This window comes from Pinus tabuliformis, chromosome 9 (assembly GCF_031772625.1).
Source record: "Pinus tabuliformis cultivar Carrire ecotype Pingquan chromosome 9, CPIR1, whole genome shotgun sequence".
Classification (NCBI taxonomy): Eukaryota; Viridiplantae; Streptophyta; class Pinopsida; order Pinales; family Pinaceae; genus Pinus; species Pinus tabuliformis.
The window spans coordinates 1,888,479,051-1,888,503,636 of NC_142307.1; the positions used below are offsets into that span (position 1 = coordinate 1,888,479,051).

The 24,586-nt window shown below is 38.3% G+C and overlaps 1 protein-coding gene and 2 pseudogenes across 1 annotated transcript; 1 reads left to right on the forward strand and 2 right to left on the reverse strand.

Moving 5' to 3' along the window:
- Window positions 1-361: 361 nt before the first annotated feature.
- On the reverse strand, window positions 362-2,363 carry LOC149156470 (protein trichome birefringence-like 10; annotated as a pseudogene).
- A 660-nt stretch (window positions 2,364-3,023) lies between these two features.
- LOC149156471 (U-box domain-containing protein 1-like) lies at window positions 3,024-5,876 on the reverse strand (annotated as a pseudogene).
- A 10,785-nt stretch (window positions 5,877-16,661) lies between these two features.
- LOC149156472 (uncharacterized) lies at window positions 16,662-17,786 on the forward strand. The gene has a single exon (XM_089444765.1). The coding sequence runs from the start codon at window positions 16,662-16,664 to the stop codon at window positions 17,784-17,786; it is 1,125 nt and encodes a 374-aa protein (XP_089300891.1).
- Window positions 17,787-24,586: the final 6,800 nt, after the last annotated feature.

Genomic DNA, 24,586 nt, shown 5'->3' on the forward strand with positions numbered 1-24,586 from the left:
ATTCTGCCATGTAAGCAAGTCAAATCTAAACTTTGACTTGCTCTAACTTATGCATACGAGCTCAGATTTGAGTGTCGTTCACACCATTGGAATGAAAATGATGAGCTCTTCAATCTGAAGCCAAGATTAACAAAATTATGATACTTTTACTTTTTAGCATAATTTTGAGCACCTAATCAATGTGGGTCAAGGAAATCAACTAGACTTATTGTTGGCTAGTTCTCTAAATGGAAATTCCCACCCATTTTCCATGTACCTCCCATGCTTGTGAAGAACAAAACATGAGATATAACAAAATTCAATAACCTCCCCTTTTGGATATTATACCATAAAAGTGAAATATTTAAGTGTGTAGAGATTATCAAGGTAGTAGATATGACAAAAACCTGAAATGCATAGGAGCCTAGGTATGGAAGAATGCATGTTTTTTTATGTATTTACTTCTTGACAAATCCATTCCATCATAGTATTCATAGATCTCTCAAATGCAGTCAGCAGATCTAGTGTATTTTTTATTGCTTCTCCTTGAAAGTAGCAGCCCCTGTGAAACTCTCTTTGTCAATCCATATGGAAAAGCTAAGGTGAAAATTCTAACAAGGAAGAAGTTTTTAAAGTTTAATAAAATATGGAATGCATGGAAATAATTGTGATGTTTTAAATTAGGATTTCTTATTTGCCAATCTAATTTTTTGGAAAAAATACCAAGAAGTAGCCCCAAAAACATTTTATGGTGCTTTGTGTTAGAGAAAGGATCACCATTAAGGGATTCTTATTTGTGGGTATGAACATACAACCAACATAAACTATGTAGTCTTCCATGATTAAGGCCTTCAACTGAATAACAAAGAATCCAAATGCAACAATTGCATTGCATTCAAACTGCAAAATAAAAGCTTACCCTCTGAAGGTCTTCTCAAAGTTCCACCAATGCCCTGTGTTGAAGACTAGAATATCTGCATCCTTTGAATATTGAGATGTCCAGTCAACCAAATCCAATTTTAGTGTAATTTTAACTTCAAGGGGAGAGCTTTAGGAGGACAACCTTGCAAAACCCAAAATGGTGCCCTATAATATTCCACAGTGTAATTGAACTCCTCGAATTTGAAGGACATAAATCCCTTGTGCTTTGAAATGGGGCTTCCATTGACCTCATATATTTGGAGTTCATTTGGAACTGCGTAAGATAGCATGAAAATGAGAGATTCCCATTGTTTCTTCCGATTGAATCACCAAAAACGACTGCTCGATGGTTTCATATCCTATTTAGCATGTTTCTTGCATTGAAGTTGATATCACATAAAAGGAAATTAGTTCATACAAAAAATATATATATGCCGACAAAGGTTACCAGACTGTGCTCAATTCTCTTTAAAATTATAATGGTGTTCAATCTGAAACTTTGTTAAAATTTTGACATCAAAGAGAAAAACATTGGTAAAAGACTACCAATCAAATTAAACAAACAATGTCAGCATAAGGATTACATTGGTCTTAATATGAGCTTTCTTAAATCACATAACATCAACATAAGATAAACATTGGTAAAAGACTACCGATCAAATTAAACAAACAATGTCAGCATAAGGATTACATTGGTCTTAATATGAGCTTTCTTAAATCACATAACATCAACATAAGATAAGACGTCCATTGGTATCTTTTTTATCCTTCTTGAATAGAACAACACAGGAGATATAATATTGTCATGCAACTCTTTCAGATTATTCTTGGTATGAATATTATTTTTTATTTTTATTGTCCTTGGGGCTCAAATGCATGTACATTATTATTAGGCAACCATGTTCTTACTATAGCTTGAAATGTAGCTCCATACTAATTGAAATTCTAGATCAAACTCAGGTCATCTATTTCTCCAAACTAATATTAACATTAGGGCAGAGATCTATTGACCTGGGAATATTGCAGCCCAAAGGTTGCCACCGCCATTTCATGTAAAATTTATCTAGCCTCTTGTTATCTTGGCATCGAAACTCGGGATCAATAAAAGGGCAGCATGGGGGCCTGGTAAAGGTGATATGATTCATCCCAAACTCATGATCCAACATGGAAGTAACATTGATTAAAAATCTGTGAATACTCAATCTTGGGAAGATTGAAGACGTTCGTAATATCAGACGTCTCTTTCACAACAGCAGGATTTTCTGGAAAACGAGTGTGTTTCCCTTCCTCTTTGCGAATCCTAAACCCTGCAGGTATTTCCTTGATGTTGATGTACACGAAGCAGAAGAAAAATACAATGGGGGAAGACAAGCCAAATATACTCACATTGCAAACTTGTGGGTCTATTTAGAGTTGCAATATAACCATTTGAATCTCTAGGGAGAGCTAAAATATGGTTCCATGGATCAAAAATGCAATCCCTTATAGGGTTCCCTCTGCACTATATTTTTACTACTACTTTTCCTCAATGTCAAGACTCTATTTTCTACAAAATATGCATTAGGAAGGAATCCATTATGTAGGGCTAAACGCTTGACTGTTTCCTAAGCCATGGTCTAGAAACAAACACTAACAAAAGAAATAACATCGTGTTCTTCTCGATTCAATTCCAAGACATGCTAAAGTTCATTTGGGTTTCCCAATATAAAATCACTAAACATACCCACAGGGATGTCTTGCTCTATGTAGCATGTGTGTGTCAGAATTTTCCACATGGGCTTGTCCAGAAAGCTCTGCAAACATTTAAAATTTTCCAGCAATGACCAACTGTCGGCTCCTCTACACTATCTACCAGACTCACAATCATTTAGCCATAAGAATCCTAGATCTGGTAAGTTTTATATATATATATATATCGTCGAACAACGAGTCCAAGCTTGTGTGTCGAACAGAGGAAGGTACAAGCTTTGAAACTGGTCCATCTACCTATACTTCCGGTTCTTAAATGAATACTTCTACCTCTACGAGATCATATGATTTTGGAACAAAGTGAGCCTTCAGATTTCAACTTGACGCAGGTCTTCCTTTCGTCCAGAGAAGTTGTCCTTCCGGCTACAGAAGAACATGAACATGATTAGGGATTGAATCAAGCAATGAGAGATAACCATGTGGCGGTTTTTAATTGGAAGTAGTATGACAAAAATGAACACCTGTGATTGGCTGGGATGAACAGGGTTTGCCCACCCTAAGCTCACAGTGAAAGACGCATATCGGCGTAAATACGTTATTGAAAGATAAACATGTTTACATTTATTTACATTTGTCTACATTATATAATACATGAAGTTGTTGAATAACATACATGTTTACATTTATTTTCATCCTTGTTGGCCAAACTGAAAGAATGTACTATACCAATAAAACATGAGCAGCTAAATGAATTGGTGGCAGGTGCTTCACAAAGAAAAAATAAGAGTCTCCATAAAAATTGGGGAAAGAATCGAAAGAAAACCAAATACTTCGATGCTAGTGCACTGTAGTGACTGTATTTTCAGTCTCGTGTGAGAGAATTGTTTAGGGAGCTACCGAAGGCTCCCAACTATGAAGAATTATGAAAAGAGATCTAGCTTTCTTTTTTTCTATAGAGTACCAGATGTAAGAAGATTATACAAAGAAGGCATCAATGATGGAAATCTCGGCAAGTTATTTACAATTTTGTCTCTTCCACTGCAATACAAGGATATAAAAATACCAACACAATTCTCCTTGTATTCAGGTGAAGTAGAAATCAATATTAGAAGGTTGGCAATTAGAGGGATTGAAGAGGTTTCATAAATTGCAAGAAATCCTTCTAGTTGATTTGCAAGAACAACAAGAACAGAAACTACATTATTTGTAAGACCCGCCATGTCATGTTCCAATGCATTAATTAACAAAGGAGCTACCCCATATGTTATTACCTGTGAAACATTTCCATCAAAAATTGAAAGATTAAACAAGGCAGCAGTTGCATCCCTCTTGCCTCTGACAGTTCGGTCGTGGACAAGATTTATCAAGGTTGGAATGGCTTCTGGCCTCTCTCCAATTAATTTATTATATTCATCAACAGAGGAAAGGTTGAAGAGCGTTGCAGCAAAATTCTCCCTCGCCTCTGTACTGCATCCATTACTGAGAACATTGATGATCGGCAGTAAAGCAACATATTGCATTCTTTTATATTTGTTCCTCTCATAAGTAGATAAATTTAGGAGTGTAGTTACCACATTTTCTTGAACTTTGGGATCGTGGGAAGATAGCATCCATACAAGAAAAGGTATGGCTCCTACCTCTGCAATGCAATTTCTATTTTCCATGTTGCATTTAGAAAGAAGTATGAGTTCATAAGCAACCTGCCTCTTCAATTCAAAGGATCCTATATTTTTTCTATAAGGAAATACACATTCATCTTTGCAGCTTCTATAGATACCTTAGTACTCACGGTGCTTTCCATTGACGAATTTTTCATGTTGTTTCCTTGTTTTTAAAAAGGGATGTTATGTGCATCACAATACTGAATAATAAGGTTGCGGAGAGCATGATATGGAATAAGATTTGTATGCAAAAGTTTATGTCCATTCTTCAGACAAGTAGAGTGTCCTTCCTCTATCCATCTGGTAATGGAATCTAGTTCATACATTTTCCCAGCAGAATTAATGACTGGTTCTCTCATCAAATCAAGTGAGATCGGACATCTAAAATCATCTGGAATAACAGGGACATCCTCTGCTCTGGAAACTCTATGTTCACTTGATGGCTGTAATTTTGCATCAAATTCCATCTCTGTAACCCCAAATAGGACACACTTGCAATAGCGCATGAAACCAATCAAGCTATGAATCATTGAAACATTTTGATCCGCACCTACCTTATTTTGATTTCTCATCTCTTCCTCCAACAATTATATCTCTCTTAAACAATCCCTTGCATTCTTCAGATGGAGATCGTCAAGAATTTTTCTGAGTTTAGATTTCTTCGGGGTCACCACCTTCTCGAACTGATCAAGAACAACAAGCACATCTCTGCAGAGTTGTTCTTCAGCCATATCAATGAAAAGCTTAGCTCTTTTTGCCTGACTGTGAACCAACTCAATTTTCTCCTTAACCTCGTATGTGACATCCAATAATCTCAAGTAAAGTACATCCAATGCAGTAGCCATGTCATGTGTTAGAACATAAAATTTATTTGATATTTCGTCAGCTTGCATCACCAACCAAACATCTCCACTACAGTCCTCCAATAAATATTTTATGTTCTAGAAAATAATATATAGGTTTCTTAATCATAGCAAAGCAGAAGGAGGCAGTGAAACCCCCACATCTCTGACTTCTTCAAAAATGATATAAAATACCTTAATTTTTCGCATAATGGATATTTCATTTATCCTTTGGCATCCTATAAGCTTCTCGCAACTTATTATTTGTTCAGCAAGAGGAAGTAAAGCTTGTAATAAAGATACACCAGAAATGTCCAATACAGGTACAAATATAGGACCTCTTAAAAATATAGGACCTCGCCTAACTTTTCCTAAGAAACCAATTATTGGCTAGGAAAGCCATCTATTTCCCCAATATAAACCACAATCTAATGTCTAATATATATGTATATAACACTTTCCCCTGAAAACCTCTACAGTTTTCCTAATTCACAAATATTTTATGATATCTAACCTTGAACTATACAATTTATCCTTACAAAGCTTATCTTGGACTCCAACTATTTGTACATTGTTTTACCTCTAAATGCAACGGTATTTTAATCTGTATGCGCTCAATTTGGCCTTAAATAATGGTATTTAATCTAAAAATTGCAACAATGTTACTAGAGGTGAGAATTATAAGAATCTAACATAAGCTATGAAATTGCGAGAGTTTAACCTAAGATTGTGCAATTTGAACTGAGGTTATCCAATTTAAAGTGAAATCTCTAAGTTTGATCATTATTTCTGCTATTTAACACCTAAACATACAATCTAACTTGAAATCTAATTCACTAATAGTTTGTAGAGACTATCCTGTAGTTCTTTTGGATTTCTTGTCTCCTTCTAAGGTCTCATACACCAATACATATATGTACAAAAGGTTACTATGATATTTACAGCTTCATATTTCAACCTTAGGATTTCGTTAAGAACACTGCAATATCTACGGCTCTGGCCTACATTTTTTTTTCTTTCAACCTAGGGTTTTGAAGCTCATGATAAATAAAGAAAATTGAAATATTTTCCAGACCAGAACTCGAATATCCAGCTCTTTTTACTTAATCTTTCGTCCAAACACTCACATAAAACAAAATAAATAACCGCACAAGAGGCATTTACCGTGCAAAATCCGTTGTGCTGGACAAGAAAGGATCTCCGATCGATCGAACCAATTTCTTGTTTAAATGATCACTTTGAAGCTCGGAGCGAAACTCCTTAGCAGTGAAGCATCCATATATCCCATCAATACGGAGGATTTGTCAACATGTTTAAGTCAATGTGAGTAACCTCTTGACTCTAATATGTCATTTAGTGTTCGATGCTTTTTCCACTTCAATGTCAAAAAATTCTCTCCTATCATTGTTAGTGTGAAAAAATTCTCTCTGGATCTGATCATCCTTTTTCATTCGTGCATTTTCTGACATTAACTTTTTCTGGCCTCCGCCAGATCTCATGGCTAAGGATTTCCCCTCTCAGCATCCATTTTCAGAGATTAAATATTTCTCGCCACTGTATATTGTATATTGTCGAACAGAGGGTCCAAGCTTGTGCATCAAACAGAGGAAGGTCCAAGCTTTGAAACGGGTCCATCTACCTATGCTTCTTGTTCTTAAACAAATGGTTCTACCTCTACAGGATCATATGATTTTGGAACAAAGTGACTAGTTCTTAAATGAATGCTTCTACCTCTACGGGATCATATGATTTTGGAATAAAGAGAGCCTTCAGAGCTCAACTTGACATAGGTCTTCCTTCCGGCCAGAAAATTTGTCCTTTCAACGACAGAACAAGATGAACAAGATTAGGGATTGAATCAAGAAATGGGAGACAACCATGTGGCAGTTTTTAATTGGAAGTAGGACGACAAAAATGAACACTTGGGATTGGCTTCGGTGAATAGGGTTTTCCTATCCCAAGCCTGCAGTGAACGATGCATATCGACATGAATATGATGTTGGTCTAGTTGTTTACATATTTTAATTTTAACAAACACATGATCAAAGCAAATACCAAAATTCTTTGATACATTAATACTTTTATTATCCTTTGCTTCTAAGGGTTTATAATTATATTATCCTCCACTTCTAAGGAATTATAGTTATCGGCGATGAGTCAAGTTACTTTTCTTTATTATTAAATTGTGTGAATTTTACATCATAAAGTGTTTTTCCTATTATATATTCATTTAATTTATTTAGAAAAAATAATTTTTCTTTTATTTATTATACAGCTTGAGTGAGCTTAATGGTTAAGAGCATGTGTTTCCTCCTAGGAGGTCACAGGTTCAAACCCAGAAGGGGGTAGAGTATGTATGCCTTTGTAGACTTAGCAATCAAATCGTTGCGTGGAGGTGGGTCCCTTGTCTCACAAACAAGGGGGTCTCATACACCAGTTTGGTGTCTGGTTTGGCTGTGACCTTAAAAATGGATATTATTATTATTATTATTATTATTATAAAATTTTAAAAATTAAATTTCTCGATTCAATGAGATTAGATGACGCTCTTTTTCCCCCTAATTATCAGCATTAATAAATCAATTTGAAAAAACAAATTTCAATTATCCACTTTACAAGCTCTCACAACTTGTAATATATGTTATGGCACTGCAATTAAAAGTAACAATGGGATGGAAGTTATGGTGCAAGTTATCTAGAAGGGTTGTGTACAAATCACAAGGGTAGTGTACAAATGACAACAAAAATTCCACTCCCTAGGTCATATGGAGATTCAACCACATCATCCTCTACCACTTGTAATTGTGAATATCAAGTTCATTACAAATCTAATTTAATTTTTAAGAAGATACCAACAAAATAGAGATAATAGAGGTAGTAAAGAAAATATACTTAAATTCATCCTGTGAAAATATTTATGAAGGTATAGAGATAAGACAGAAAAAATGACCAAAGATAAGACACAAGAAGAAAGAAAATCCAAGATGAAAGAATAAACTAGAGTTAAGATACTAAGGGTGAACTAGGCAGTTGGATGCTCGAGGATGCTAGAGACAGTTGATTTTTCCCAAACTAACAAACATAATGGACTTGTCACAAATGAAGCTTAGTTGGCCTTGTCTTCTACATAGTTTTGTAACTCTATTGCATCAAATGCTAATGCATCAATATTTACTCAATGATAGAAGCATTTGCTTTTACGTCATCATAGAAAATATTGCATCCAATGGACAAGATTTATTGTTCCAGTTATAATGGTAGGGACATTATAAGTATATACTTTTAACAAATTTATATCAATAGTATATACACACATAAAATACAAATATTGTATTTGTAAATTTTACTAAGTTAAGATTTCTTGGGTACATGAAGTGCGTCCTATATCTTATCTATGAAGAGATAATATTCATCCTTGTGTTGTTGCAAACATTGAATACACTACTAGGCACACACAAACATATCATATTTAGTCATAGAAAGATGATAGACCTCATTGCAAATTACATGGGATTTCACGAGCCAAATAGAATTTTGCTACAATTTCCGTATAGAATGATAAATAATGTGTAGGAATTTACAGGGTAACTTCCTCAGATAGAACATCAAAGGACACCGCTCACAAATATATCACGAATCAATACACCAGTATTCAAAACCCTCAAAGAGGGAAACAGTCCACGACCTGAGCCAATGCGTCCACTTCAGGTAATTTATTAATAAAAGAAAGAAAAATTACATAAGCTTCTCCTATGAACGGTCACCTTACAAATGACCCTCTATGCTCTTTAAATAGAGATCATGGACTAATTGGGTGTTAAGCCATGGATTAAGTGTCGGTAATACCGAGGAGAACATGAATCGTCGGATGACTTCGTGTCTAGAACATATCGTGACCGTTGGATTGTAAGTTACAAATGTACATAGTAAAGAAACACACTTTACCTAACTCTACACTAGACCAAGTTATACTTAACTATTTCCTGTGTGTCGGAATATCCTAACATCCCCCCATAAGAACAAATGGGATAGGATATAAGGATGTACAAATATGACACAATAGGAGAAGGAAGGAGGCATTAGAGCCTATCCCCCATTAGTGACAACTTCCTGAACTCCAACCATAAATCGAAGTTTAGTAAACTTCGCCTTTGTGAGAGCCTTTGTAAAGATGTCTGCAACTTGATCATCGGTTGAATAATATTGCACTTCAAGAACATGGTCATGAATGAGCTTTCTGATGAAGTGCATGTGTAGTTCCATGTGTTTTCTTCACTGATGTTGGACTGGATCTTTTCATAGTTGATTGGCACTTTGATTATCACACCAAAGTGTAGTTGGATGCTGCTGTTGAAAGCCAAACTCTGACAGGATCTGACGAAGCCACACGACTTCCTTACTAGCTTCTATGACACCACGATACTCTTCTTCTGCTGAAGAAAGAGAAATGACACTTTGTTTCCTACAAGCGCATGTAATAGGTCCAAAACCAAGAGTGAATACATAACCTGCAATAGACTTCCAATCATCAGGGTCACCAGCCCAATAGGAATCGGTGAAACCAACCAACAGGGGAGTTTCTTCTGCACTATAATGAATCCCAAACTGAACTGTACCTTGAACATAACGAATTATTCTTTTAGCTGCTTTCTAATGACTTTCATGTGGATTTTGCATAAACTGAGCAATAAGGCCAACAACAAAGGAAAGGTCAAGATGTGTATGGGTCATATACAAAAGGTTTCCTACAAGCTAATAGTATAAGGTAGCATCAACTTCAGGGGAAGTACAAGTGACTGAAAGTTTGGCTCCAGACTGAAAGGGAGAAGGGGCTGCATTATAGTCTTCCATATGAAAGTGGCAGAGAAGATCACAGGCATACTTGGACTAGGAAAGGGAAATACCTTCCTTGGATTGCAAGAATTGAAGACCAAGAAAATAATGCAAGTGTCCTAAGTCTTTAATTTCAAACTACTTTTTAAGGCTGGACTTCACATGGTTTATAAGGTTGGGATCACTACCAGTAAGGATAAGATCATCAACGTAAAGAAAAATAATGATAAGAGACTTACCCACTTTCTTGGTGTAGACATTATTGTCATAATGACACCTAGAAAAGCCAGTATCTAAAAGAAAGTTATCCATTTTGGCATACGAAGCCTGAGGGGCTTGCTTGAGACCATAAAGGGATTTCTTAAGCCAACATACAAGGCTGGAGTCTGTTTGTATAAAGCGAGGAGGTTGTTCCATATATATTTCTTCATGAAAGCCCCCATGCAAGAAGGTAGATTTAACATCCATCTGATGGACATCCCATTTGAAAGAGGCAACAAGGGAAAGAAAAAGGTGAATAGAGTTTGTTTTCACAACAAGGGAGAAGGTTTTAGTATAGTCAATGCCTTCAACTCGTGAAAATCCCTTAGCAACAAGACGAGATTTATGCTTATCAACTTTTCTATCCAATCCAAACTTGGTTCTGTAAACCCATTTACATCTAACAAGTTTTCTTCCCTTTGGAAGAGGAACAAGATTCCATGTATCATTTGCCAATAATGAATGATATTCTTCATTCATAGTTGTGTCCCAATCTGAATGGCCTGAAGCTTCTGCAAAGGTGTCAGGATCATAATTCGTTGAAGCTTGAGCGAGTAAAGAAGAGGCTCTATCGAATTGAGAACGTGTACGTCGCTGATTCCCAAGGAAGAATCCCAAGGCTTCCATCTTCTTAAAGCATTTGGATTCTTAATGACCATCTTGATTACAAAAGTTGCAATGTCTATCAGTCTTCTTCCCTTTGTTTTTATTCGCTTTATCATTTTGTTGAATTGATTTTTCATTTTGAGCCTGAAAGTGCTGAGGACCCTTGGTTGGTTTAGGACCATTCTTTTTAGGATGTTGTTTTTTAGGATTCTTTGAACTTGGTTGTTGCTGGGCAGCTAAGGCTTTCTTAGAAGAGTTTCCAAGATTAAGAAGGCCAAGATGTAAGAGTTTTTCTTGTTACCTCATTAAAGAATCACAAAAGGCATCAAAAGAGGGGGATTTATAGGCTTGTCCTTCAGAAATAAAGGCTTCTCTAGTAGAATTGAAGGTGGAAACAAATATAGAGTAGGTTGGTCCTAAATTAGTAAGAATGGAACATGTAAGGCTACCATCTTCTTTCTTAACCTTAACATCTTCCAAGAGAAGTCTAAGGGTTTTGAACTTGGACAAAAAATCTTCAATGGAAGAAAAATTATTGGGGTCCAACGTAAGCAACTCATTTTCTATTTAATGGGCTCTAATTTTATTTTTAATTCCAAAAACTTTATTGAGTTTTTTTATTGCTTCATCAGGTGTATCAAGTTTTGCGATATGGAATCTAAGGTCTGGAGAAATAGACATCCCTATCAACCCACGTGCTTGATTTTGCTTATTTTCCCATTTGACTGCCTTATCTTCATCTTTCGGTTTAGACTCTTGGCCTGAGGCTATTATATAAAGACCTTTACTTCCAAGTAAATCCTCCATGTAGTACACCCATTGGAAGTAGTTGGTGTTGTCAAGAATATCTTGCCATGGACTTTCCATTTTAACAGAAACTGAAGCTATAGATGTTGAAACTAAGTGTTCAAGTGGAAAGATCTTGAAAAATTAGGCTGATACAAAAAAAACAGCTCTGAATACGGCTTCCGGATGAAGAAGATATGGCTTTTTGAAGAAAAGTTGTTGAAGATGCCGACGAAGTACGTGAATGTGCAGAAGTGAATGATAATGTTATATTTTGAAAAAAAATCCCCCTTATTTCCAAAATTAATCTAATTGACTCACTTTAAAAAAAAATATATATGTGACCCACTTTTATAAATAAGTGAAAGTCACTTTTACAATGGTACTTTATGAGCTACCCACATAATTGTAACTTAAATAAAGATAAAGAGACTTTACAATTATAAGTGACTCACTTTTTACAATGGGTGAGAACATTTTTACATAAAGTAACTTTAAAACATAAGTTACATGTGTTTTTTGAAAAAGTAACTCAACAAAAAAAAGACTTGAACCTAAGACCTCTATTCTCATAAAGTAAGTTTGGACCAAGTGAGCTAGTTTAAAAGGTTAATAATTTTTGGAAAAGAGGAATTTTTTTTTTTTATAAGTCACTGAAGCTATGGAGTACGTGCTTACTTGAAAAAACTTTTTTTTCCTACAAAACGAAAAAACACACAAACCAACACGGACATGCAAAAAAAAACCAAACCAAATCTTATGGCTTGGCGTTAGCTTTCACCGGAAACTAAATATTTTACTCAATGCTTTTTATTTTCTGAGATCACACTAAGGCGTGACGGAAAAGAGCATACACATAAGAAAAATTCTTCCTTTATGTTTCTGATTTGCCGAGATCGCATAGAGTCGCGGGGAAAAGAGCATACACAGAAATGAAAGATATAGATCTGGTAATAAAAAGTAGAGAGTTAAATAAACTGAAATAAATAGAGAGATGAACAACTAAAAGTGCAAATAAAGACTGTATACCTCCAGATCTTAAAAATGGCGTAGCTAGGGCTACCTGAAACATTTTCGCGTGAAACAAAAGGAGTTCCTCACTGGAACATATGCTCTTAACACAATAGAGCAATCCTCTCGTCCCGAAAGCAGTAAAAAACAGTAGATCTAGGAAACGACAGTCGGATGCAGTTGTACTGGCTTCAAATTTGAATCACCAACAGATGTGACCCTCAAATACCTTTGATACCATGTAGGAATTTACAGGGTAAGTTCCTCAGATAGAACACCAAAGGACACCGCTCAAAAATATATCACAGATCAATACACCAGTATTATTGACGTGTTTAAAACCCTCAAAGAGGGAAACAGTCCACAGCCTGAGCCAACGCGGCCACTTCAGTCAATTTATTAATAAAATAAAGAAAAATTACATAATCTTCTTTCTTTACTTTCACCTTACAAATTACCCTCCATGCTCTTTAAATAGAGATCATGGATCAATCAGCTGTTAAATCACGAATCAAGTGGTGGTAATACCGAGGAGAGAATGAACCATCGGATCACTTCATGTCTAGAACATATCATTACCATCATATTGTAAGTTAGAAAAGTACATAGTAAAGAAACACACTTTACCTAACTCTACACTAGATCAAGTTATGCTTAGCTATTTCCTATGTGTCGGAATATCCGAACACAATGATATTGAATAGAATTGTTTCTAGAGTTGTGTGCCTTACCTTGATTATTGTTGTTACACAATGTACGCAATGATATGCATACATTTTTAAATGTCTCCACTATATCTCCACTCCTATAGCATCATGTGAACATGTCACATTATTTTAGGTCTTAAGATGTGAACATTTCTTTCAGTGTTCATGTAATAATATATATATGGTATGTTTATACCTAGAACTGCTTCCTTTGAATTGTTGTAGATGGGCATATATTTTCTCATAATTAACCACCTCCTTATCAGTGAAACATATAAATAAATTCACATTAACATAGATGAATGTATTCTATAAATTCCTAAGAAACTCTAAAATGACTACCATTATTTTAAAGAGTGAACAATAAAATTGCAACGAAGTCTCTTAATTCGTTTTTTGGGATATTTTACTTCGCATGACAAAAAATATAGTCGTACAATGGATTTACCAAGTTATGGAGAACCTTCTTAGAATTATAAAATAATAATACAACCACTTCTGTTAGAAAATCTAGGTTGCTATCACCATGTAGAAATTGCACCTATTTGAATTAATTTCTCATCTAGGAATCCATGCATTTTTCTTCAATGAGCATTGAAAAACACTTTCCATGACCATATCCTAGCAAGCTAATGCCTTAGGTAGCTCAAAGGAAATTTAGTTATCGGAAGTCCTAGTTAAGAAGACCACCAACTTTAAGCTTTAAGGAGAACCCAGAGCACATAACACATTGTTAATGGCTTTGGGTAGAGGGATGTTGGCCACATGCTACAACTTTGTAATAGTGCTCAAAACAAACACATGATCTAATTTTAACAAATGTGTGATCAAAGTAAATTTCATAAAGGCATATCAAACTTCTTTGGTAATGTAATACTTTTATTATCCTGTCCTTCTAATAAATTTTAGATATAGTTGATGAGTCAAATTACATTTCCTTAATATTAAATTGTTTGATTATTACATCATGTAATGTTTTTCCTATTATTACATCATTAAATTTCTCAATTAAACGAGATTGGATGACGCTAATTTTTACTCCTAATTATCAACATTAATAAATCGATTTGAAAATAAATTTCTAATTCTCTACTTTACAATCTCTCACAACTTTCAATATATGTTATGGCATGACAATTAAAAGTAACAAAGGGATGGAGGCTATGGTGCAAGTTATCTAGAAGGGTGGTGCACAAACCACAAAGGGTAGCATACAAATGACAACAAAAGGTCCACTCCCGAGGTCGTATGGATATTCAACCACATCATCCTCCACCACTTGTAAATGGTGAAGATCAAGTTCATCACAATTCTAATTTAATTCCTAAGAAGAGACCAACAAAATAGAGACAACAAAGGTAGTAGAGAAAAGATACTTAAATTCATCCTCTGAAAATATTTATAAAGATATAGAAGAGATAAGAAATAAAAAGTGAGCAATGATAAGAGATAATAAGAAATCAAATCCAAGATTAAAGAATAAGGTAGAGCTCGGATACCTTAAGGGTGAACTGGGCAACTAGATGCTTGAGGATGCTAGAGATAGTTGATTTTTCCCAAACTAACAAACATAAAGGACCTTTCAGAAATGAAGCTCAGTTGGCATTATCTTATGCGACAATGTAAGCTTTGAAACAAGAATTGATACGATTACCCGTTTTTCTGAAGTAGCAAAAAAATCATCGGATTTTGAAAAACGTTAATTCATAATACACTATATTTTTTAGAGCATATTTTTGACACTTCAAATTTTCTTATGTATCAAATATAAATATTTGTTTTTAAATGCTAGTGACTTTCATGCTGATTTTGAAACGCGCTGATGTAGCATCAACTCTTTTTTCTAGAAGGCTTATTTTTGACACTTTAAATAATCTAATGTATTAAGTGTGGATATTTTTTTTTAAATGTTACATTTTTTTACACTTTAAATTTTGTTATGTCCAATTATTTTTTAAATCATGATTACTTAACAAATTTCCTAATTGTCTTCTTTCCCTTTTCTTAAAATGTTGATTACTTACGCCTGACTGATCCCTCCCTCCTTCGCGTGATCTTCTCCCCTATGGAGCTCAGAGGTCGCCCTGCAGCCCCTCCTCCCTCGCCTTCGGAGCTCGAAGCCTTCAGATCTCTAATAGCAGCTGCAGGGAAACGTCAGACCACAAGCTCGCAGCAAAAGTTTGTGAAAAAACTGGACAACATCCCCACGGTGACCTTGCCTGTGGAGGAAACCTGCAGAACAACGTTGAATCTAGCAGAAAGAGGCCTCATTGGCCAGTTTACAGGGCTATGGCCATCCCCGAAAGTAGTAGAAGAATGGGTTAAAAGAAACTGGATACCACTGGTTAATGAAGGAATAAAGAGTCATTTTGTAGGCAAAGGGTTCTTCGTTTTCGTGTTTGATAACGCAGAAGACAGAAGCCTGATCTTCAGAAATGGGCCATACTTCATGGGTCTGCAAGGCCTCTACTTGAACAAATGGTCCCCAGACTTTGATCCAGCACAAGATGTGCCTACGGCTGTACCTATTTGGGTGCGTCTCCCACACCTTCCCCTACATTGCTGGAGTAGAACTCGCTAAAATCCATCGGCAACGCCCTAGGAAGATACATAGATCAGGCACCGAGGAAGGATCAATACTCCTGCGCCCATATCTGTGTAGAGTTTGACCTGGAAATCGGGCTAACTGAAGCAATCAAACTCTCGGTGGTGGATTGGACACACATCCAAGAGCCCGACTATGAACAGCTGTCGTTCAAGTGTTGACAGTGTCACGAATACGAGCACTTCACAAGATACTGCAAAAAGAGAAATAAGGAGGTATCAGAGAAAGAAAAGGGCGAACAATGGAAACAAGCAAAGAAAACAACAAGTAGCAGGCAGAACAACAAAAATAAAGCTAAAGATACAGAGAATAAAGCAGGGCAACAAAGTGCAAGCAATCAAAACACTAGAAGCAGAGAAACCATTAGCATCGTGGAGGACAAAAACCCCTTTGAATCTCTTAAGCCACCTCTAGATCCTCTAGAGACAGAGTGAGAAGATCTACCTCAGCTGGATAATAACGACACTTTAGAGCCAGGTAATAAACTAAACCTAACCCCAAGTAATACTTCCTCTCCTTCTTATGCTGATATAATCAAACAAAAGAAGAAAAACACAGAGAACATGGGCTCATCAGATGATGAAACCTTTGAAATGCCAACAAAAAAATTTGGAAGAAGAATAAACAGGTAAACCACGGAAGAAGAGTCAGAAAGGCAAAAAACCCTTGGTAGTCAAGCTACCATTGAGATGACACTTGGGAGGAATACCAAACCTAGGGTCCCCAAGGGAGGAGGGCCTACCCCAACAAGTGGTAAATGATGCAGCTGGTCTCTTGGAACTGCGGAGGTTTGGGGAATCACACTAAGGTAGAGGCCATTAAAGATCTGTTGAAAATGGAACCCACAGACATCCTCATTCTCCAAGAAACAAAGGTAGAAGGGGAGATCCTTCTAAATACCAGTAACACCAAATGGAAATTCGACTCTGGAAATGTTGTCAGCGCCAGAGGCACGACTGGAGGAATAGGTACATTCTGGTCAAAAAACTCCTTTTCTTTAGAAATATCCCTCGAGACCCAGCATTGGATATTTACTGGATTGCGCCACACAGCAAGAAATCTCAACCTAGCTTTGTGTAATATGTATGTTAATATACACTATGAGGAAAAGAAAGATTGCTGGAAGACACTCTCGGAGTTTCTAGACCATATCAATCCCAAGAACATAGTTATAGGAGGTGACCTGAACATAATTCTTGACTCTAAAGAGAAGAGAGGAGGGATTTACTCAAGAGACCCTTTTCTCACCACAGTGGAGAATATGATACTACAGAGGGACTTAGTAGACTTCAAGCCAGTTAAAGGAAAATACACTTGGACCAACAACAGAACAGGAGAAAATCATATAGCAACAAGGCTAGACAGATTCCTCATCAGCAGCTCTATAATGATGGGGAAAAGAATAGTCATCAACAAGATTCTTCCAAAACTGACCTCAGATCACAAACCAATTCTCCTTTGCCTGAAAGATGAAGAAGACCTAGGCCCCCTCCCCTTTCGCTTCAGTCCTCTCTGGGAAGAAAGAGAAGGGTTCTTTGAAACAATTCAAAAAGCTTGGAGAATAGACGTTTCAGGCTCCCCAAGCTACGTGTGGGAGAAAAAAATGAAAAATGCAAAGAAGGCCCTAAAAGAATGGATAAAGAAACCTATGAAAACCCCCACTAGCCAGAGGAAAGAGGCTGTCATTCAGCTGGAAGAAATACAATTTGAATTGGAAGAGAAAGATATTTACCCCATGGATTTAGACAAAGAAAAATCTGCACAAAGGAAATCATATTGTTCCTTCAGAAGCGAGGAAGAGTATTGGCGCTTAAAGTCCCGCAGTTTGTGGCTTAAAGCTGGGGACAAAAACACCACATATTTCCATAGAAAGTACAGGTCTTGACTTTCCCGAAATCACATAGCAAAAATCACCACATCTAATGGACATGTATGCAAGGGATTTGCCCAAATCAAGGAAGCTGCAATGAAACATTTCCAGACCCTCCTTACTGCAGAAAAGGATGGGAGCAAGGAAGATATATCAGAGTTCCTCGCAGACATACCAAAGCTAGTCAGCATGGAGGATAATGAAAATCTTACGAGCTCAGTCACGGAGAAAGAGATTTCTAATATTGTCTGGTCCATGGAGCCAGACAAAGCACCAGGACCTGATGGATTTTCAATCCACTTTTATAGAATCTATTGGGAACTAATCAAACCTGATCTCCTCAGAATGATACATGGATTTATGAGAAAGGCAAAGATCGGGGGTGGAATTAACTCAACCTTCCTCGCTTTCATACCCAAGGAAACAAACCCAGGATCACTGGACAGATACTGGCCGATTTCACTGTGCAATGCGTCCTACAAGATAGTGACCAAACTTCTGGCGAACAAAATCAAGCCTCTCCTGCAAAAGCTCATTTCTCCAGCCCAAGGGGGATTTGTGAAAGGAAGACATATCCTGGACAACGTTATCCAAGTCCAAGAGCCCTGCACTCGAGCCACTCACGCAAAGAACAAGGTGTGCTTATAAAAATAGACATGTGTAATGCTTTTGATAGAGTTAACCACTCTTTTCTGTACAGTTTCCTTTCATCCTTTGGATTTAACCAAGACTTTATAAATTTAATCAAAGCTTGCCTAGAGAAGATCTGATAGCTCCAATGGTAAATGGGAGACCAGCAGATTTCTTCTTAGCCACTAGGGGATTGAGGTAGGGTTGCCCCCTTTCACCATTTCCTTACATCCTGATGGCAGATTCCCTGAGCAGGAAATTGATCTTGGAAAAACAAAATGGCTACATCCCTCGGATCAAAATCGTGAAAGAAATCGCCCCGATGAATCACGCGTTGTTCGCTGACGATTCACTGTTGCTTGGGGGTGCATCTCCAAGAATTGCAAACTCCTTCAGAACCATACTTAAAAAATATTGTCGTATCTCTGGAGCATTAATCAGTGAAAGGAAAAGAGTTGTCTACAGATGGAATACAGAGCAGCACGCTATCAACAGAATTGCCAGCGATCTGGGCTTTAACAGATACGCAGATTGGGACAAATTCAAATACTTGGGTCTCCCAATAACGATGGGATCCAACAAAAATCAACTATGGGAAGAGGTGATATCGAAATTTAAAAAAGAGATCGCAGGGTGGGGGGGCTATTGCCTTACCACAGGAGGTAAACTCACGCTCATTAGATCGGTCCTCTTGGCATTGCCAACGTTTCAGGCCTCCTTAATGATGGCCCCAAAGCAAATCTCAGACCAAATCTCCAGTCTCATGCGTAATTTCCTATGGAATGGAGGGCGAGGAAATGATAACAGATTTCATTTAATAAAATGGGAAACAGCGAAAAGACCATTAGAGGAAGGCGGCCTTCAAATCCGAGATCCCCTGCAAGCAAACGTAGCGTTGGGTTGTAAATTACTGTGGCAATTTCTTGCTGAGCCCACTCACCCAGTCAGCCAGATATTAAATTTTAAATACCTCAAACACTAGTCAATTAAATCCTTCATCCCGAAGAAAGCCCCAAAAGGAATGCAATCCAGGAAGCTATGCAGCAAAGGCATCGAATTCTTCAGATCTCACCTATACAGAATACCTGGGAACGACAGAAACACTCTACTATGGAAAGACAGAGTCATGGGCCATCCCCCTCTGACATAAAATAATGAAATATCAGAGATAAGAATATGGTTACAATCAAAAGGAATTCGGAAAATTGAAAACATCTCTGGCTGGGACAACAAAGGAGATTGGCAGCGCTGGAATTTTCCCAAGGCACCAGCGCATCTAATCCCTCAGCTAAACGCCCTTAAAGAGGCAATTTCAGACTTTGCTCCAGTTCATAAAGATGAAGAAGATACCTGGGGATGGGGAAAGACGGGGGTGTACACAACAAGACAAGGATATTTACAGATGCAAAGCAAAAAGGATTCGCCACATCCAAAATCAGTGTGGAAGCAGGTTTGGGACAGCTTTAGCATCCCCAAGATCAATTTCTTCTTTTGGACACTGTTCCATAACAAAATCCTGACTGGAGAAAACCTGTGTAGGAGGAACATAGCAGGCCCCCATCGATGCGCTCTATGCAAAAACGCACTGGAAACCTCAGATCATATGTTTATTAATTGTGAGTATGCTAAGAAGGCCTGGTCTATCTTTCTGACCGGACTAAATGTGAGACCCACAACTCACTGTTCGATTGCAGATATGTTCTCCACTTGGAAAGCCAGTTATTCTCACAATATCGCTGGCAAATCTCTATGGTATAAGGTATGGATTGCTGCCCCAAAATATGTATGCTGGAAGCTATGGCTAGCCCGGAATGAAATCATCTTCAACCAAAATGAAATACCTACAGAAAACGTGGCATAACAGGCAAAGAAAATCCTTTTAGAAACCCTGAACTACTCTTCAGTCAAAGATGATAACTCCCTTCGAACAGAGGAAAGGGCATGGCTGGATGACTTGTCTTGTAAGACCAGATGTCACGCCCCCGAGCCTACGGTGGTCTTTCAACCGTGCCGGCGAGGTGCGGCACCACCGAACACTTTCTTTTTAACAATACTCGTACACATGGACTATGCCTAATTCACTTGTCCTTACTTAGTTTGTGTTTCGCAACCAAGTAAAATGCATTTATCCTTTATACTTAATGAAGCCCATACTCATTCATTATCCATATGCAATTAACCAAGAACATCAACAATTGCAAACAAGTATAAAGGGAGGGGCAACTCCCGAACAGTCTTCCCAACAATAATATATTATAACAGTTCTTCAATAATACATCATCAAGTATACTTGGCAAAACTCCAAGTCTATACTTAGAATAATTTACAATCAAGGCATAGACAGCCTTTACAATACATGTGCCAACCTCATACGGTAGGAGGGTGCTCACCCGAGACACCAAGAACTCCACCTCTAAGTTCTGCACAAAACCACCTCAAAACGTACCTCATCACCTACACCTGACTCCCGGTAAAACTGCGCACTTCCTCCTTAGAGCACATGAGCTATGCGCACTCTAATTTATGCGCCTTCTTTTACCCCTGTCCAATGCGTAGAAGAGATGTGAAGTGCTTGAGTGATGATGCTCCAAATGAGCTCTGCGTCCACCAATATATACGCAAGCTGCCATAAGGTAAGGGTGTGTCCAGCCTTAAGGCCGACCCCCTAAAACATGTTATAACGCCCATACAACACCAAAGTGTATGTCGGCCTTTGCCATCGTGCAAAGCCTTTCCAACCAAGGTATAAACCTTTCGCTCCATTCATTATTTAGCTAAGTGTCGTGCGCTCTCATGTGTATCGTCACACTTTACCGTCGCATATGTTTCGGAGGTTCGTCGCGTAAGGAGCGCCCGCCCGTCGCATGTCTGCCCGCTCGTCGCACCGATGTGTTCCCGTCGTGCCTGCGCGCCCGTCGCTCGTCTGCCCGAGTTGCGAAGACCTTACATCCTCCTCCACCTGAAATCGTTGTCGTCCTCGACAACATACCATCTCGGTAGCTCTCCACCAAGATCATCATCAACCATGATGTCGACTCCTCCATATAAGGCAAACATCCCTGCAACATATATAAAGCTCCATCATGTCTCACCTTAGTGACCAATTGTCACCAAGACAACCATACCAATGTATGTCATATATCAGATGTCCATGATCATCGACCACCCTGTCACAATCTCTTCATGCTGCTCTCCACCACGGAAGGTTGATCCCTCCAACTCAAGCTACATGTCCATCGCAACAATGTGTCAAATTCCATCATATCATCATCACCATGTGCAAAACTGCCCATGTTATGTCAACAAGTGCTAACACACCTCAACCATGTGTCAACATCTCATCTCAACAATATATCAGTAGTCATCTCGATCCATATGTCATCATGTGAACCTCTGTCATGATACTCCAGCATAATGCCAACACATCTCTGTACACTTCGCGACCCCATGTTTGAACTAGTTGGGTAGCTAATCCAACCATCACACTCAATCCATGAGAGTGAACATCCTCATGTCCTCATCAGCTGTTCCTCAAACATCCGCCACATCCTCGACTCATCTACAATCCATGCTCAGGTCCATGGAAACTCCATCCATCTGCAACATGTCATGATGCTTGATGCCAAGCCATCCCTGCATCATCAATCATACCTGCTCAACATGTTTAAGGACTCACTGCCATGAGCAGCTAACAATGAGCCCCATATTCTTCATTCATCTAAGAAGATGTAGAGGGAGTAGAGCCTGAAGGCTCTCCCTCACTAATCAACTCAATCCATCTATCAGGATCCTCAATCTCCATCCTTTGTAGATATGCCTCCCGGTCTTCCTTCTGGACATCCGGCCTCACATACACCTCCTCATCATCATTATCATCCTCCGCCAAATCTAGCCTTCTTGTCAAATCCAAGATGCTATCTGAAAGTGATCTAATGACCAATGACTGCTCCACAAGCTTTGCCTCAATAGTGGACAACCACTTGTTCACCTTCTCCTTATCCTCCATTTGCATCACTCCCAATTTACAATCAGGCCTTGTCACACCAATGGTTGGAACACCAATGTGTACATCTTCCCTTCCATCATAAATGTAGAGCTTCCTCAAATGTGGTACAACCATAGCCTCAAATTGTTTCATGAATTCCATCCCCAATACAGCTTCATAATCATCAATCCGCACTATAGTGAAGTCCATCTCCCCGGTCCATTCACCAAGTGTAGTGTCCACCCTCTCAGCTATACCAAGAATCTCCATAGGAGGAGAATTCACTGTCTTCATTTGTGCCTTTACCGGTACAAATTTCAGTCCAATTCTTCTCGCAGTATCTTCACTCATGAAGTTGTGAGAGGCCCCACTATCCACCATAGTGAGTATATCAGCACCTCCAACTTTCATCTGAACATACTCCAATTTGTTCCTCTCAGGATCTCTCCCAAAGACCACCTCTGTAGTAGCAGAAGCACCAAGTATCTGCATCATCCCTATAGAAGCACCTTCATGCTTTCCATCAGATTGTGCAATAGCAGCCACCTTTGGTTTAGAAGGACAATTCTTCACCGTATGTGGACCAGCACAAATCCAACACTTCAAAGGCTTCTTCATCTTCGAACTATCATCCGATTTTGAAGCATCTTCCTTCTTCTTATCTTTCGGTTTCTCGGACTTCTTCTTTCTATCATCAGAAGTCTCATCATAATGTTCCACCAACCTGTCAACAACAGTAAAAGCTTCTTCAAGTGTCCTAATTTTCTGCCTCTTCAATTCATTGCGTGCCCAAGGCTTCAACCCAATAATGAAGTTAAACACCTTGTCCCTCTCCGCCATGTCAGGAAGTTCTAGAGCTGCACTTGCAAACTCCCGCTGATATGCTTGTAGGCTTCTGGTCTGCTTTATGTACTTAATCTTCGTCCTTGCTTCCCATGTTTCATCCTGAGGACTAAAATCAGTCTGCAAAGCTTTCTTCATGTCATCCCACGAAGTAATGTCATCAACACTACCATTGGCAATCTGATCTAACCTCCTTGGCCACCACATCTTAGCATCCTTTGTTAAGAACTGAGCAGCTACCTTGACCTTCGTCTCATCATCAGATAGACCCAATCGTTCCAAGTATTGCTCCATGTCCCATAGAAAGTTGCCAAGAGTCTTTGCATTCCTTGTGCCATCATAAGATTCTGGTTCCTTGACCTTCACATGAGGTACTCCTCCACCTGAGTTATGCCTCACTGCCTTCTTCAACACCGCTATCTCATCCCTGGCTTCGTCAAGAGTTTTCTTCAAGTTCACGATCTCTGCAAGACCTTGATCCCTTGATTCTTCAACCTCTTTGACCCTTACTTCAAGTTGTGTACACATAAGATCAGTGTACTCATACTGTGTTCGGAGTTCATCATGTTGTGTTCGGAGTTCTTCAAGCTCTTCCTTGGTCTTCAAGTTGGTCTCTTTCTCTTTAGTAAGCAAGTCCATCTTCTTATCCCAAGAAGTCTCCAAAGCCTCCATCTTTTCAATCACCTTTTCAATGAACCCAAGAGTAGTATCCTTCATCATATGACTAGACCCAGCCTGAGATTCAGTTGCCATCTCTAACAACTTCTTGCTCTTTTGCAATCTAGTTTCAACCATTCAACAGCTTCACCAAGTTACCTGCAATCAGAACCAACCCTTGTTCCACTTCGTGTGAAACGGTTTCCTTCACCTGCAGTACCTTGTCACGAGCAATCCTGCTCAACATCAACTGTCAAATTTCCAAGTGTATACACACCTGCACTTCGTCACGAGCAATCCTTGCTTTGATACCACCTTCACTTCGGTGAAGGTGTGTAGCAGCCACAACCTTCAATACCCGGATCAGCTGCTCTGATACCACCTGTCAAGGTGTGTATCAGCTTTTCACCGAGCTTCTTCAACCCTGAATCGAGCTCTGATACCACCTGTCACGCCCCAGAGCCTACGGTGGTCTTTCAACCGTGCCGGCGAGGTGCGGCACCACCGAACACTTTCTTTTTAACAATACTCGTGCACATGGACTACGCCTAATTCACTTGTCCTTACTTAGTTTGTGTTTCGCAACCAAGTAAAATGCATTTATCCTTTATACTTAATGAAGCCCATACTCATTCATTATCCATATGCAATTAACCAAGAACATCAACAATTGCAAACAAGTATAAAGGGAGGGGCAGCT

Bases quoted from the DNA above. Each gene is read 5' to 3' on its own strand.
- LOC149156472 (XM_089444765.1), top strand. From the start codon at position 16,662: ATGCAGCTGGTCTCTTGGAACTGCGGAGGTTTGGGGAATCACACTAAG.